We start from the raw sequence: 15,347 nt of genomic DNA, 5'->3' as shown, positions 1-15,347 counted from the left end.
ACTAGCCAAGGCTCGGGCACAAGAAGGTACGCCCCGAGCCACCAAGGCTCGAGGGCTCCCTAGCGATGCCCCGCTGGCGCGGCGCTGTTAACCACTCCTCCAACAGGGTCATGCATGGGGCATGATGCAAGAAGACAAACTCCTCCATGGCCTCCAGGGGCTCGGGGACTCCTGGGTCCACACATCAACCCCTCGAGCCGGTCTCCTTCGCCACAAAGAAGCCTACAGAAGGCGCACCTAGGGGAGGCCGGTCCAAGCCGACATAGCCTAACACTCAACGTGTCAAAACAGAGCAACCGAATGACGCCCAGGGCATCTTCAGCTCCACGACATCGCCACAGTCCATAGAGTGCCACTATAAGATCTTCCTACAATCCTGCGCATGTAGACCATAGGCTCAACTCCCCCAAACTGCCATGTACCTGACCTATCTCTGTATATAAGGGATAGGTCGGATCCTAAGAGGGGAGAGAACGATCCGAGACAAATCATTCACATCCTCACCATTCCGCTCGAGCTCTACACCGAGAGCAGGGCAACCTAGAGAGGGCCACCGAGAGCTCCTCCACCAGATCTATCGTCTTCCTCCTCTCCGACGAGGGGGAAGGCTCCACAGGCGGCGAGGCAACCCTAGGATCAACACCAAGCGATCCCCTACCAAATCTCTCTCTTTCTCCTTTACACGCTGTTGTAACCCCCAATTTTGGATGCTCTTGAGTAAAAGGATCATCAGCTGCATCCTGGACGTAGGGCATCGATTGGCCCGAACCAGGATAAACCGTTGCATCCCCTCTGTGATTCTTGTGTTCTTGAGTCCACTCGAGCCACCGGAGACACGCACTCTGACACCACCTCAAACAATGCTTGCCGCGGTTTTGACCCCACGACAGTGCCAGTGACTCTACCATTTGGGGAGTGGAGGAATGTGATTGGGCAAGGCAAGGGACAAGGGTGTTTTGATGATTCTCTGGTGAAGTTGGGTTGGCTTGAGTGTTGGGGTGGAGGTGGATCTAGCGGCGGAGAGAGCCGACAGAGAGACGAGGTAGGTGGGCGTAGAGGGGACTTTTTATGGGAAACCCCATGAAGGACCATAGGAAGAAAAAATCGGGGCTGCATTAAAACAGTCAAGAGCTCCGTAGCCAGATCCAAACACAGTTGGTATCATGTGTCGCCTCTTGAATAATAAGTGCCCTACAAATAAATTATTTCAAACAAATTTAGATGAAGACAAACTTTATATCGCAATTTTAGAGCTAGACAAGATCTAAAACCTTGTATAACTTTTTATGTAAGATCATTTGGGGCCTAGACATACGTTTTAAGTTCTTTTATATGAAATTTGGGCTTTCGATTCTTTTCAAATGACCTCGAATGGAGACATGCTCTTAACAAACTTGTAATGTTTGATGAGATCTGAAACATTGTTGTTGACATTTTTTCATTTGAGATCATTTAGTGAACCAAATATTTATTTGTACATGTTAATATAGAACAAGGAGGGGTCACGTGAGGTGGCCTTGTCTGAATCCCCATAACGACATGCTCACATTTTTCAAGAAATGTTAAAAAACAGAGTGACTTTGTAACCTAAGAAACATCTATATTTGTGTGCATTGACAGCGAGACATTAATGATAACTTCTACAACCTGTTGGCCATCACTACTCTATATATCTCTGTTTTTCAGTGATAACTTCTACAACCTATTGACCATCACTACTCTATATATCTCATTACCGCCAAGCCTAAACCCACTTTCACTGTAGGTTTTGCTCGGCAGTGGAGAAACTGGGGAGTAAAAATCGAGATAATTATCGTCGGTTTGCAAACTGATGGTGAATAGTGAATAGAAAATAAATAAAACTCCCATCTACACCAGCGCCACCGTGAACGTCCTCGCCCACGCATCTACTGTCCTCATCTACATCGTACTTGTCCTCCTCGACAATCGTTGTTTGGGGTATGTGCCGCTGGGGGACAGAGGAAGCACTAGTAGAGAACAGTCTTTCAGTTCTAGGCTTTAGTCCTAGCCATTTTTGGGCCTGGGACTAGAGATAGGATTAGTCCTGGTTGGAGCTACCAACCAAGACTAAAGTCCCCTACCCAATGGCTAGAGGTGTAGCTTTTGCAGGAGGGGAGCAGGAGGGGACCTTTAGTCCCGGTTGGTGGCTCAAACCGGGACTAAAGGTCACCCTCCAGTCCTAGTTGGAGCTACTAACCGTGACTAAACCTTTAATCCCGATTAGTGGCTCCAACCAGGACTAGAACTCTATCTGTGGTCCGGGTTTATATCACAAACCGGGACTACATGTCCTGGGCTATAACTTTCACCTTCTTCCTCCCCTAGCCCAAGCCATTTCTTGCTCTCTGCCTGCTCTCTATTCTTGCTCATGGAAGGAGTTCATGCTTGCGGGATTGGTGAAGACGTCATTCCTCCATCCATTCTTCGGTTCTAAAGGTTACCAACTTCATTCTCCCATGTTTCATCACTAGCATGGCTCATTTCTTGGTCTAGAAATAGAGAAATTTGTGGTTTTTTAGATTGGGAATGATGGTGGATTTTTTTATTTATATACCATTTGAGCTCGAAATCACTTGATAGTTTGAATATGAAGATGAAGGAAGCTTATAGTAGTTCATCAAAACTAGTATGCACCTTTCATTGCCTCATTTCATGGTCTAGAAATAGAGAAATTTTTTGTTTTCTAGATTGGGAATAATGGTGGATATTTTTTATTTATATGCCATTTGAGCTCAAAATCACTTGATAGTTTGCATATGTAGATGAAGGAATCTTATAGTAGCTCGTCAAAACCTGTACGCACCTTTCATTGCCTCATTTTATAGTTTAGAAATAGAGAAATATAATGTTTTTTAGTATATAACTCATTTAATTTCATGGTTCACAAAATGAGAAACTTATAGAAGTTGATGCAAATGAGTATAGAGAGTCGTAGATGGCGACTACTTCTGGGTCCTCAGCCTCGCATGGGGTCCCTAAGCGACTGAGGTTGGACCTCCCTCTCATTGCGTGTGAAAAGTGTGGGCAGAAGATTGTGTTGGAGTATAGGGTGAAGAAGTCTCCAAACCAAGGGCGCATCTTCTACACGTGTTCGGATCGGAATGTGAGTTTTTTTTTGTCATGGTTTGTAGCCATTTTTTGTGATGATTTTGATTAAAATTCTTGATTTGGTGTTGTAATTTCAGTGGGATGGCACTGGATCATGTGATGGTTGGTACTGGGAGGAAGAGTATGTTGAGCATGTCAAAAAGTCTCTTGCAAAGATGACTAAGGCGACTGATGAGAGTGCACCTTTGTATGATGAGGCAGAGAACCGGCAGAAGAATGATCTGTCTGTTTTAGTTGGAATTGGTCTCGAAATCCTTATTCTATTTTAGTTGTATGAAGATTAGAGAATATTTAGAAGAATAATAAGGTGTGACTCAGCTTGATTGATGCCAAGTGGAGTAGAGGAGCCGGCGAGTCATGATGTCCAAGTAGATGGGTGTGATTTGGATGGCTCGCTTGATAGCTCGGACGGCTCGCTTGGCAGCTCGGACGACTCACTTGACAGCTCGGATGGCTCACTTGATAACTCAGACGATTCATGGAGTCATAGGCAAACGGGCATAATTGAAGCCTGATGGAGTCTATCCGTGTGGGAAGATCTAGGCCACTGGGAGGCCACTAGGGTCCCTAGTGGGAAGATCTAGGCCACCTTCCCATCGAGGGGGGGGGGGGCAGTGCGCTACCAGAAGTTTGCCGAGGGGCACCGAGCCGCCAAGAGACCGTCACGAGCAGATATGGGCCGCCTTCCCGCCGGGAGGATGCTAGGGGCGATGCGCTATTGGGAGCCCACCTAGGGAGAGGATGGTGAAATGCCACTAGGACTCAGTCGCGCCATAGATAGCTCGTCGGGGTCCACCACTGGGTGTCACGGGTGAGGGATAGAGGGGGAGAGTGGTTGAGGGAGAGAGGTGGGGCCGGCTGGGAGAGAGAGTGGGTGAGGTGAGAGTGGCAGCCCGGAGAGAGAGAGAGAGAGTGCGTGGGGGCTAGGGTTTGAGACTTTCTTTTATACTCGTGATACTTTTCACTATCAGATTTTTTCTTGAACCAGTGGTGAAAAGCATTATGCCCGCCAGTTTTGTTATAAACTGGTGGCTAAAATGTATTACCACCGCTGGTTCTATTAAGAACTCTTGATGAAAGCCTATCACCGCCGTTTTAATAGAACCGGCGCTGATAATAGTGTTGGAGAAAAATACTATGCGCGGTAGTGCATGACCGACCATATTACAAGTCCTGTAGACTTAAAGCTGCCACACGACAAACATGTACACCCACTGACCCACAAGCAAAGTTATGAGCACGTCATACAGCCGTCGCTTCCTTGCTATAGGTCGTGATTCATCCAACTTGAGTTAAACTAGTAAAGGTCGTACGAATTACATGGTACTCCCTCCGAATAAATCAAGGGGGTGTTCGGCTGGTAGACATGTGCACTGTAGCTTGAATGATTTTGGATGATTTAATAGTATTATGTGAGAGAAAATAAGCTGAAATAATCCGAGACCGTACCAGCCGAACGCGTTGCAATTCTTTGAGTTATCTTAGGTTAGACTTTTTTATGATTAATATGTGTATATTATGAAACTATATTTTATGAACTATCTAATCATACTAATTTGGTGTCATAAATCTTGACACTCTTTTCAATAAATTTGGTCATACTTAAAAAGCATTTGACTTAAAACAACTCTAAAAATTAATTTATTCAGAGACAGAGGGTGGAACTCATTTGGCCGGGTTATCCTAAGAGCAACTCTAACATGCTCTTTATAACCTTTATTATTGATATATGAACAGAGTTTTTGGTTAAAAGTACCCTCCAACAACTTCTTTCTTTTGTTCTCTAAATATTATCATCCTTTAGATATGCAGAGAAGCGTTAGCATTTTAGAATGCACACAGGATATAGAAAAAGCAGTACTATTCTTTTGATTCGCCGGCTTCAGCTCCTCCAAGCCAAATAGGCCCTAACACACTGACCCATCTATGCATGATTAATCACGATTGATGCATCAATCAGGTTTCTAGCTAAAAGGCACTACTGACATAATTTTGACGCGTATGGAGAATCAGAGGAATCACAGAATCTATAGCTATAGCTAACCTAGCTGGTAGAGAAGACAGAGGCTTTGCACCCAGATTCGTCCCTACTCCCTAGCTGCTGCCTTCAGGCAGCCAACCATTGACGTGGTGGGTACGGAGTAGCCATCCAGGTGTATATATCTATGTGGATAAAGCCAAGGATTGATCTCGACTTTTGCGTAATCTATGTGGAGGGTGAACCGACCCACCAAGTAAAGGGCCTATTCGGCTGGTATTAAAGTCGGCTGAAGCTGTTTTGTTGTTAGAGAAAAATAATATAGTTATTAGCTCGAAAGCAAGTAAAGAATTAGCTCAAGTAAACAAAAACAGAAAGAATCCGTGGTGGACTAGGGAAGACGCATCCGAGTTGACTGCTTCTAAAGTATGGATCAATGCTTCGCAATTCATTGGGCCGTTACTACACCAGTAGAGAAATAGGTTGTAGTCCCGGTTGGGAACTGGCTTTAGTCCCGGTTTCTTAACCGGGACTACGAATCCGGGACTAAAGGTCCTGGCCTTTAGTCCCGGGTCACATAACCGGGACTAAAGGTCCATCCTCAGGAAAAAAATAAAAGAAATTGTAGGGAGACCTCTCTTGCGATGTGTGAGATTCGAATCCAGGACCTCTTTCCTCGCGCATAAACTCCTTACCAATTCAGTTGTACACCACATGTGACAGGGTCCTGGACACTCTCCTTTTGAATTGACCTGTGGGGTACCTTTAGTCCCGGGTGGGAGACCTTTAATCTGGGTTGGTGACACGAACCGGGACTAAAATGTCACCCTTTAGTCCCGGTTGGTATTACCAACCGGGACTAAAGGATGAAGGACCTTTAGTCCGGGTTGGTAACACCAACCGGGACTAAAGGTGGCCTGCTGCGAAAGTGTGCCAGGACAGGGGCCTTTAGTCCCTGTTGGTAGCTCCAACTGGGACTAATTCTTCATTTACTCCCGGACGCAAAAAATACCGAGACTAAAGCCCAAAATCGAAGCAGATGAAAGGTCATTTCTCTACCAGTGCTAGGGCCGGCCGGCGGGGAATGCATGCAAGCAGCTGATCATTTATGGGCTGTAGATTTTGTTAGCCCTGCCCTCGATGCAATAAGAGATATTTACATGTATGGCCTTAGAAAAAATACGCCTTACTTCTTTGGTCCTATTTTTTTTTTTAACTTACTTGTATGATCTGAGAACGAAAATTTCTTTCTTCTATGGCCTTCCATCTAGTTTAGGATATTGACGGTGTTAAGTGTGGGGTAGACGAAAAAATAAAGTGTAGAGTTTAATTTGTCTGTTTTAGATTTAGAGTAATATTGCGTAAATAAGGTCACACGTAACATTATATAAATTATAGTTTAAGGGCTTGCACGCGATTAATATGTTGCTGAAACTTTATATTATTTTTTTGAGCATCTTAATGATCTTAAATAAAAAAACTTAAAACTATAAAGTTATAGATCCCATTGAGAGCTACAACTTTCATATATAAAATATCTCCATTTGACACCATATAACAAAAGATATGATTTTTCCAAGGTGACAAGTGCTTGTACTAGATTAATATACTGCTGAAATTTTGTTTGATTTGTTTGAGCATCTTATCTACCTCAAATTAAAATACTCAAAACTAGAAAGTTATATATCTCATCGAGAGATACAATTTTCATATAAAAATCATCTTCATCTGAGATCATACGAAAAAGATACAATTGTTCTACTGAAACTTTATTCTTTTCGCCAGGGGTAAATAGTAATTTTACCCCACACTTAACACGTCCGTAGCTTGAATTGGACGGAAGGCCACAGAAGGAATAGATTTTCGTTTTCAGGCCATACAGGTAAGTTCAAAAAAATAGGGCCATGAAGGAAGACAGCATTTTTTTAAGACTATACATGTAAATATCTCTTCATACTACACAAATCTTAATCGTAGCGGGCAAAAAGGATTAACCGAGGCGGTTTTTGCAACCGCCTCAGACTAAACGTCACGGTTAATCGTGGCCTTAACCGAGGCGGTTTTTGAAACCGCCTCGGTTAATGCTATTATCTGAGGCGGTTGAGTTATGTAGGCCGCCATGGTTAATAATTTTAGGAAATAAAAAAAGCCCACCGAGCCCGTCGACGAGCTCGTTCCTGAGCCCACTAGATCCGGCGATGCAGGACGCCACCATCGCCTCCACGTCGGCCTCCTCCTCGCCTCCTCGCCGGATCCGCTGACCCCCTGCCCCCTGCTCCGGATCTGCCCGCTGCTCACCTCCACGCCGGCCTCCTCCTCGCCTCCACGCCAGATCTGCAAAGAGAGAGGCAAGAGTGAGGAGACAAAGAGAGGAAGATAGAGAGAGATGGGGAGAGAAAGAGATCTCCTACCACCACGCAGCGCCCACCCCTGCGGCGCCGCTGCTCCTCATCGGATTTACGCCCGCTGCCACCGCGGGTCGCTGGATCCATGACCTCCTCCGGTGTAGCGCCACCGCCGGGGGAGGAGCTCAGCACTGGGAGAGGAGCTCAGGGGTGCCGCCGCCTCTAGATCTGCACTCGGGAGAGGGAGAGAGAGGCATCGCTGCTATGGGTTAGGGCTCGGGTGAGGGAGAGGGAGAGGGAGTGGGAGAGCGAGAGGGGGACTGGGATATGGAGGCATGGGCACCGTCGCTCGGTCACGGGAGCGGAGAGGGAGGCACGAGCGCCGTCGCTCGGAGAGGGAGGCGTGAGATGTTTCAGAGGGAGAGATGAGTGTGGCCTCCAAACTCTAACACCCAGTATATACTTCGGACCTGTTACTAGGCCTAGATGGGCCAGCTTGCCTTGCCCACATTAACAGAGGCAGGTCTTATACTTGCCCGCCTCCGAAAATAGATTTACGGAGGTAGGCAACCTAAGACAACCGCCACGGTTAATAAGTATTAACCGAGTCGGTTGCATTTTCTTTTACATTGCCCACCATGATTAATCATTAACCGAGGCGGTTGCTGGGCCGGCTACCCTGCCACGAATAACCGAGGCGGGCAACCGGCCCAACCGCCTCGGAGCCTATTTTCGAAAAGCCTTGTAAAATATTTTGTGTAGTAGTCAAAGAAACCGAGGCAAAGAAAAGAAATTTTTCAAATTGCAATATATAGGCCGCATCATGCTTAAAAGCTTTCATCGACGATCCGATCCAAGACTTTCTTTCCCTTCCTTGATTCCGTGGGTTCACCGATTATCACATTTTTTCAACAGTGAAATTGGCTTGTTCCAGTTCAATCAAGACGACCGGATTATTTAATTTAAGAGTTTCAGCCATGAAAAATGTCTTATTGCAAGGTAATGGACGTGCATCTCTGTCATGTGTAGCTTGCATGTCTAATTTTGCCTCCTTTGATTTCCTATAAACTGATAAACAGAGTCCTGTAAATCGGTTTAGGAAGCATCACATGAAGCATCAGGCATTAGAACCATGCTCGATGACTTTGGAGAGTCAGACAACACCGTAATATGAGGAAATGAAGCATGCGGTGCTGTTGTCCTGTCATCGGTTCTGAGAGGTATGAACTGAATTTGGTGTATATGTAGCAACAGGAAGAATAATGCTAACCCCTCCTAAATTGGCACCGTCGGTTTTAGACGCCGAAGAGGCCAACTCAGATTAATTATCAAAAACAAACCTGCCACATTAATCAAAATAATAGCAAAATGGCCTCTCCTATTGAGGTTGACTAAAAGCCAGGGCCGATTCACCGGTATGTGCATCATGAGGTAAAGTAAAAATTGGAGCACCAAACATTCTTCCCTCTAATTCATCAAATTTAGACATAAGCTTATTCATACCATGAAGAAGAGGAGAACCTTCGGCTATTCCACATGCCTTTTATCTCAGATCTGGTTATAGACTTACGATGTTCCCCTGATCCATTGGATGGGTGAACTCGTCATTGCGACCGTTGATCCACATCCTGATAAAGGGGATCAATACTAGATGTAATTGGCCTTTTGGGCCAGATTACACAACGGTAATGAGAACACAAGAAATATAGATGGGAACCCATAAATTGGCTAGGTCACAAAAATCATCTATAGGAGATAGCCAAACCAATTGTCCCCGGCAGAGTCGCCAAAAATTGTGTTGACGCGTAATTAGGTCACCACACCGATAAGGAGCTCGATCGCTCGAGGTAGGGCCTAGCTGACTTTTAGGTCGGCCGACACTTAGGGTATGTCCACACTTGGACCTTGTGTCTCTAGCGATGAGCGCGATACGCAAGACACGTCGGAGGAGGAGCCTCGCCAGGAGGACGCGATGCTCAAGACACGCCAAATAGGGTTCTTGGAACCCGAAACCCCACATGCCCGCGAGAGTCCCCGTCGAGGCGTGCAGTGGCTATGGGCTGCCCTATCCGGCCTGGCCACTCTAGAATTTCATCGTCGTCCATCCACCGTTCATGCAGCGCCGAGGAAGAGCGAGGACAAGTAGATGGACAGACAGGGTAAAAAGAGATGTTGTAGATTGATTTTTATGACGATTGTGTATGTTGGGCACCTCAATTGGTCATGGACCTTATATTTATAATAAGGTGGGGTGGCCTTATCCCTCAAGGAGTTGAAAACCCCTTCCAAATCGCGTCAAACGCGTTTCAGATCCGTTTCGGACCTGCCAATGTCGGCTTAAGCCGACTTCCATAAGCTCCGGACTCTAAACAAGGCGATCCATATATGTTTTTCGATCAACGCAACGAGAGGAACGCAATGGGGCAGTCAGTTCTTGCATTTGAGAAACTTAGGAAAGTTGGCTAGGCGACTTGGGGAGTCGGCTCAGTCGACTCTGGCTAGGTCAGCCTCCCGAAAAGTCATTTTCTTCGCTCGGGCGACAAATGCGATGATCCAAGTATGCTTTCTGATCGTCTTGACGATAGAAACATGATGGCAGAGTCTATTATGCTTTCTGACAGTCTTTCTGACCGACTCAAAGAATATTTTTTCTACTATTTACAAAAGGCAACATATCATGTGCAAACCACCAACCTGTGCAAACTTAGAAACTATCAATCAGGACCATTGGATGTTAATCCAATGGATGGGGTGAGGGGGCTTAAGCGCAAAAAAAAGGACGGCGGGTGGGGGGCTTAAGTGTAAAAAAATCACACCTCTCACCCTATCCATTGGATCAGCATCTAGTGATCCTGATTGGTAGTTTCCAAGTTTGCACAGGTTAGTTGGTTTGCACCTGATACGTTGCCTTTACAAAATGGCAGCACGCAAACACAAAGCATGTTTGGTCAAGTGCAAGTCAAGCAAGCAGGAGATCGATCATAGACCCCTCTCAGCTCAGTAACTATCTTGTTCTTGACCAAATTAACATGATTTAAGGTGAGAAAATAACACTGGAAATTTGCTCTTAATTATGCACACGATCATCACAAAAATCAATATCTGAATATTTAAGGACAATCCTTATCTCAAATTTCGTTCATTTATCTGAACATTTTGGTAAATCCTCATCTGAAACTTGTTTCCCTTATACTTGAACATTTTACGGAAAAGTCGAAACCCTTATCTGAGTAGAACTATATCTGATCTGTCACGTGGGTTCTTATCACGTTCATGATCAATTCCCACCAGGTTGCCGGGCCCACCTGCAGCCTCACGTGATCCCGCTCCTAAACACCCGCGGCGCGGTCCCCGTGGAACTTGTAACAGCTGTTTCGAGTTCACAAGAGTAGTTCAGAGTTCAGATTCGTCGGGCTCGCACGCCGTCCCTCGCGCTGATCGTCGATCCATCGCCGGCTCGACTTCTGATCTCGCGGGTGGAGGAGCGCGCCGGCGAGATGGTTCCAGATACGGATTTGGACGGTGGCGAGCAGGCGGAGCCGCCCGACGACGAGGTGGACGACCCCGACGTCGATGAGGTCGACCCCACCGGCCGCTACTTCCGGGTAAGTGCTGTGCCGTCCATCCGCCGTCCCTTCGCATCTGCTGCTAATGTCGACATGTTGTTTAGTCTCGTCAGGTTGCCGGGTTGGTTCATCGCCTGTTAGCGCGGGGGGCTTTCAGTTCCTGAATTTTGAATCTTTTTGCATCCTGCGCAGTGAATTCGTCTGAAAATTGCCTGATCTCTGCGGTTTCGTGCGTGCATTGCAGTACAAGGAGGCCTTGGCATCAGGGGCCTTCAAGACAGTGTACCTCCGTTCCCTCTCCTCAGCTGTTTATGCAGTAATTCAGTAGCAAATTAAATGACAGTAACTTGTTTCCTGAATTCCACACTGGATATTCGAGAAATCACAAAGATTCAGCCTTGAATATTTGTTTCAAAATATGAAGAAAGTAAGAATGCTTTCTGTGTTTGTTGATTCACGTGATCGATTTGGTGCCAGCTACAAAGGCTTCGACGTGGTGGAAGTCATCGAGGTGGCATGGGCCAAAGTCTCCAGCACAAGCACATCCTCAAGCTCTACGCCTCATGGCTCGACAAGAAGAAAAGGACCGTCAATATCGTCACTGAGCTGTTCACGTCCGGCAACTTGAGAGAGAATGTAAATATGACATAACCCCTCCTTGTATGTGCTGCTACGATGGAGTGTAATTCATTTTACTATTTGTGCCTCGTACATTCTTTTTGTGCCATGATGAATGTTCAGTTATTTACCAATGGCAAACAAAATCTGAATAACTCTTTCTTTTTCAAATTTAAAGTCTGAATAGTTTATTGGTAGTTTTAGTTCTCACTTTTCAGGGTTAAAAGAAATACAGAGTTGGCTCTTTTTGCTTTCCATTCAGAAGGGAAACAGCTGTACAGAAGTAGCTACCTTCACCATCCCCCTTTAATGATCTACTCCATGTTATAGTGTGGTTAGGTACCGTACGAAGCACAAGAAAGTTGACATGAAGGCTATGAGGCGATGGGCCAAACAGATACAGACCGGGCTAGGCTATCTGCACAGCCAGAAGCCACCAATCATACACAGGGACTCGAAGTGTGAACATTTTCTTCAATGGGAACCATGGGAAAGTTAACGCCATGATCGCTTGAACTTATCATCCCTACTTATCAGCTATGGTATAATGTTTTTTTCTCACGACAAAATAGCATCAACTGGCTTATTAGTCACAGAAACCATCAGCCAAACACCTTAGATCGGAGACTTCGGTTTGGCAATGGTCATGCAGCGGAGGAAAACATGGAGTATACAAGGTATGGTTTTCTACAGGCCACGCTGCCACATATGTGGTGAGCTTGATATGGATATAGTAACATTTAACGTGAAACACAGGCACCTTAGAATTCATGGCACCAGAGCTCTTTGATGAAAACTACAATGAGTTGGTGGATATATACTCTTTTGCCATCGTCCTTCTCCTTGACTTAGTCGACACCGTCTTCATCACCCATGTGCTCTTGCTCTTCTTGTGCCCAATGTGAGCCGGCCGGTTCTCCGGCTCCTGGTCGCTTGGTCCAAGCATTCTCATCTACCCTTTACCGCTTCCGGTCCATTGCATACGGACTCCGCACTTCACCTTCTCTATTGCCGTTGACCGTCTTGACGCACCAAACACCAGCACATTCACAAGCCAAGAGACATGATGCACATCACACACAACATAACTCAACATGACACCTCCGGTTAGTCATTAGCATAATCAAACATATATGAAATTTGATTCAACTGGAAAAGTCTCAGACATCTCATATATGTGTCGATCATTCACAACACACGCATGAGCACATCTCCAGGTTCAAAAATGAAAAAGAAAAAAGAAAAACAGAAACGGACAAACTCGATTGGACTACGGAGGCATAAAGCATCTTTATGCCTGCTGTGCTATTCAACAAATGGGCCAAACCATGGCACAACCCACACGAAGCCACTGGTGGTTGCCGTGCTGCCGAGCGCATGCAGCTTCCATGCACAAGTTTTTTTTTATCAGACACGCAAGTTTATTTTTCACATGACATAAATTATATGTCATGTTTATGAATATGTTTTTTAAATTAAACAATTTGTTAGTACCATTAATTATGAGTTGTTAAGGAAATATTTTTATATACTAAAACATAATATGTATATTTATGGCTCATGTATACTGTCACGATGTGTATGTTTACTTTTATTAAGTTTCAATATAATAACATTGATAAAAGTGTGTAATATAGTAACATATATAGGCTTTATGGTTATTTAAATATTTTTTCTTATAGAAGATGTTGATAATTTAGATGTAGATTTGAGGAGATATTATATAGGTATTCTATATAGCACCCTGGGTAATGAATAAATATTATTCATTACCCGGGCACATGTCATCTACTCGTTTATCGAATTTCCGGCCTGGCCCATTTTTATTTCTCGCCAAGGCCCAACCACTGTCCCACCAACGAGGCCACAATCATTTTCGGTTCATCATCATTCCCCTCGCCTGCACAGCTCCTTACATGTCTAGCGTGGCTCCTCATCCCAAGCTTGCCCGGTGCCGCTACTGATCCCCACCACCGCCATCGACCCTTCTCAACCTCCCCGTGCCGGTGCTGCCCCTCAACCTCTGCCTGCCGGCCGCCATCCTCATCTATCCCATTACTGTCGACCCTTCTCAACCCACATCTCCAGGACAAACCAAAGCGACTAGAAGATCGTGGAATACCGGTTACATCTGCCGCTGCCGCACCAGGGTCGGCTATCCTCCTCGCACGTCGCACCACCATTATCCCCGCATGTTACCTAGGCGCCACTGTGGGTCCGCCTGTCATTGTCGTCCTCCCCATCATCTCGCCGTCGCCATGGTTGCAATCGAGAAGATCTAGTTGATTGTGAGCATCGACGACTGCTGGCTACTTCGGTGCCAGCGAGCTTGCTACACCTGGGCCGGTCGTTCCCCCGCGACTTGTTTCGCCACTCCCGTGGCCCCACCCAGCACATCCTTCCTCCTAGGCCATGGCCATGGCGGGGGTTGGGGGTATGGGGGGAGGGGAAGAAGGGGTCGCCGCAGGCGCGGTAGGGACTCCATGGAGCTTTAGGCCCGCGACAGCGGCAGTGGAGCCCCGGCGAGACCCTACCGCACCGCGGCTGGGCGGTGGGGGGAGGCAGCGTGGTGCTGTAGGTAAATCGAGTCTCTAAAAAATCAATTTATAACTACGCACTACACTAGTTGTAATTGGGTAGTAATTCATATTGTAACTATGTCCTTTACTTTGGTTGCAGTTGTGTTTTTGAGACAATGTAATTGTTTCTCTCCAAAAAGAATTGATTTATAACTACAAACTTCATTAAATTGTAACTGAGTAGTAATTCATGTTGTAATTGTGTCATTTTATTTTGTTGAGTTGTGTTTCAGAGAAAATATAATTGTTTCTCTACAAGAAAAAACAATTTATAACTACAAATCACACTAAGTTATAACTGAGTAGTAGTAATTGTCTACTTCATTTGGTTGTAGAATTGTGTTTAAAAACATTTTTTGCTTTTTGTTTTAAAAAACTTTGTTAAAACATAGCCTTCATGGATCTCATTTTGTTCGGCACGATTTTCTTAACAATAGTCTTCAAACGGATCGGGGATCGGACTTACGGTTTGTGAGAAATTGCATTTCTAAGAACCGAATCAAGAAAAGATTCCTTGCATGCATGCGTGTCAAGTTGGTGTGAGGTGAGATTGAAATAAATAATTAATCAAACGCTATTCAACAAATGGGCCAAACCATGCCACAGCCCACACGAAGCTACTGGCGGTTGCCGTGCTGCCGAGCGCATGCGGCTTCCACCACAGTAATACTGCTGCCTAGTATATGTCTCAGTACGCAGGTGATCTAGCGTAGCAGTATCAAAGCTGGAAGCGACTAACAAGAACGAAAATGCTGGCGTGAATTCCTGTATAAATATAGAACACGGGTACTGGCAAAACAGTCAGGAGACTGCGTCAACTCGTTCCTGTCCCGTTTTTATTAAGGGCTCGTTCGTTTGGGAGGAAATCATTGCCTGGAATGAATCCTACCTGGATTGCTTTGCAAAATTATATAAGCATTGATCAATTGGAATAATTCCTGGTGCAATCCAGCAAAACCGAACGGGTCCTAAGCTGTTCCTGGTGCGCCGGTTCTGTTTTCCTGGTTCCATTCTGTATTCGGATTTTTCCTAAGAAAACAGAATACGGGTGGGAAAATATGGATACAACATCGTCCGGAGCAGGATTTTTCGGTTCTGTTTTCATCCCTCTCGATAAAGATGAGGATGGTGC

The 15,347-nt window shown here is 45.5% G+C and overlaps 1 protein-coding gene across 3 annotated transcripts; it reads left to right on the top strand.

Moving 5' to 3' along the window:
- The first annotated feature begins 10,826 nt into the window (after positions 1-10,826).
- On the top strand, positions 10,827-12,107 carry LOC136481533 (probable serine/threonine-protein kinase WNK6). Of its 3 annotated transcripts, XM_066478861.1 has the most exons (4): positions 10,827-11,057; positions 11,263-11,298; positions 11,496-11,654; positions 11,976-12,107. In XM_066478861.1, the coding sequence occupies exons 1-4, from the start codon at positions 10,950-10,952 to the stop codon at positions 12,000-12,002; spliced, it is 330 nt and encodes a 109-aa protein (XP_066334958.1). In that variant the 5' UTR covers positions 10,827-10,949; the 3' UTR covers positions 12,003-12,107. The 3 variants fall into 3 exon arrangements, 2 of the variants coding, with proteins under 2 accessions (XP_066334958.1, XP_066334959.1); XR_010764746.1 differs by lacking the exon at positions 11,976-12,107 and having other exon boundaries at positions 11,211-11,300; positions 11,496-11,759; XM_066478862.1 differs by lacking the exon at positions 11,263-11,298.
- Positions 12,108-15,347: the final 3,240 nt, after the last annotated feature.

This window comes from Miscanthus floridulus, chromosome 9 (genome assembly GCF_019320115.1).
Source record: "Miscanthus floridulus cultivar M001 chromosome 9, ASM1932011v1, whole genome shotgun sequence".
Lineage (NCBI taxonomy): Eukaryota > Viridiplantae > Streptophyta > Magnoliopsida > Poales > Poaceae > Miscanthus > Miscanthus floridulus.
Note: the sequence above shows the minus strand (reverse complement) of the source record. Positions and strands in the feature narration are given on the sequence as shown.

Excerpts from the sequence above, each read along its gene's own strand:
- LOC136481533 (XM_066478861.1), top strand. The coding sequence starts at position 10,950 with ATGGTTCCAGATACGGATTTGGACGGTGGCGAGCAGGCGGAGCCGCCC. Across the intron at positions 11,058-11,262 it reads CCACCGGCCGCTACTTCCGG|TACAAGGAGGCCTTGGCATC; the intron begins GTAAGTGCTGTG and ends CGTGCATTGCAG. Across the intron at positions 11,299-11,495 it reads CATCAGGGGCCTTCAAGACA|CTACAAAGGCTTCGACGTGG; the intron begins GTGTACCTCCGT and ends ATTTGGTGCCAG.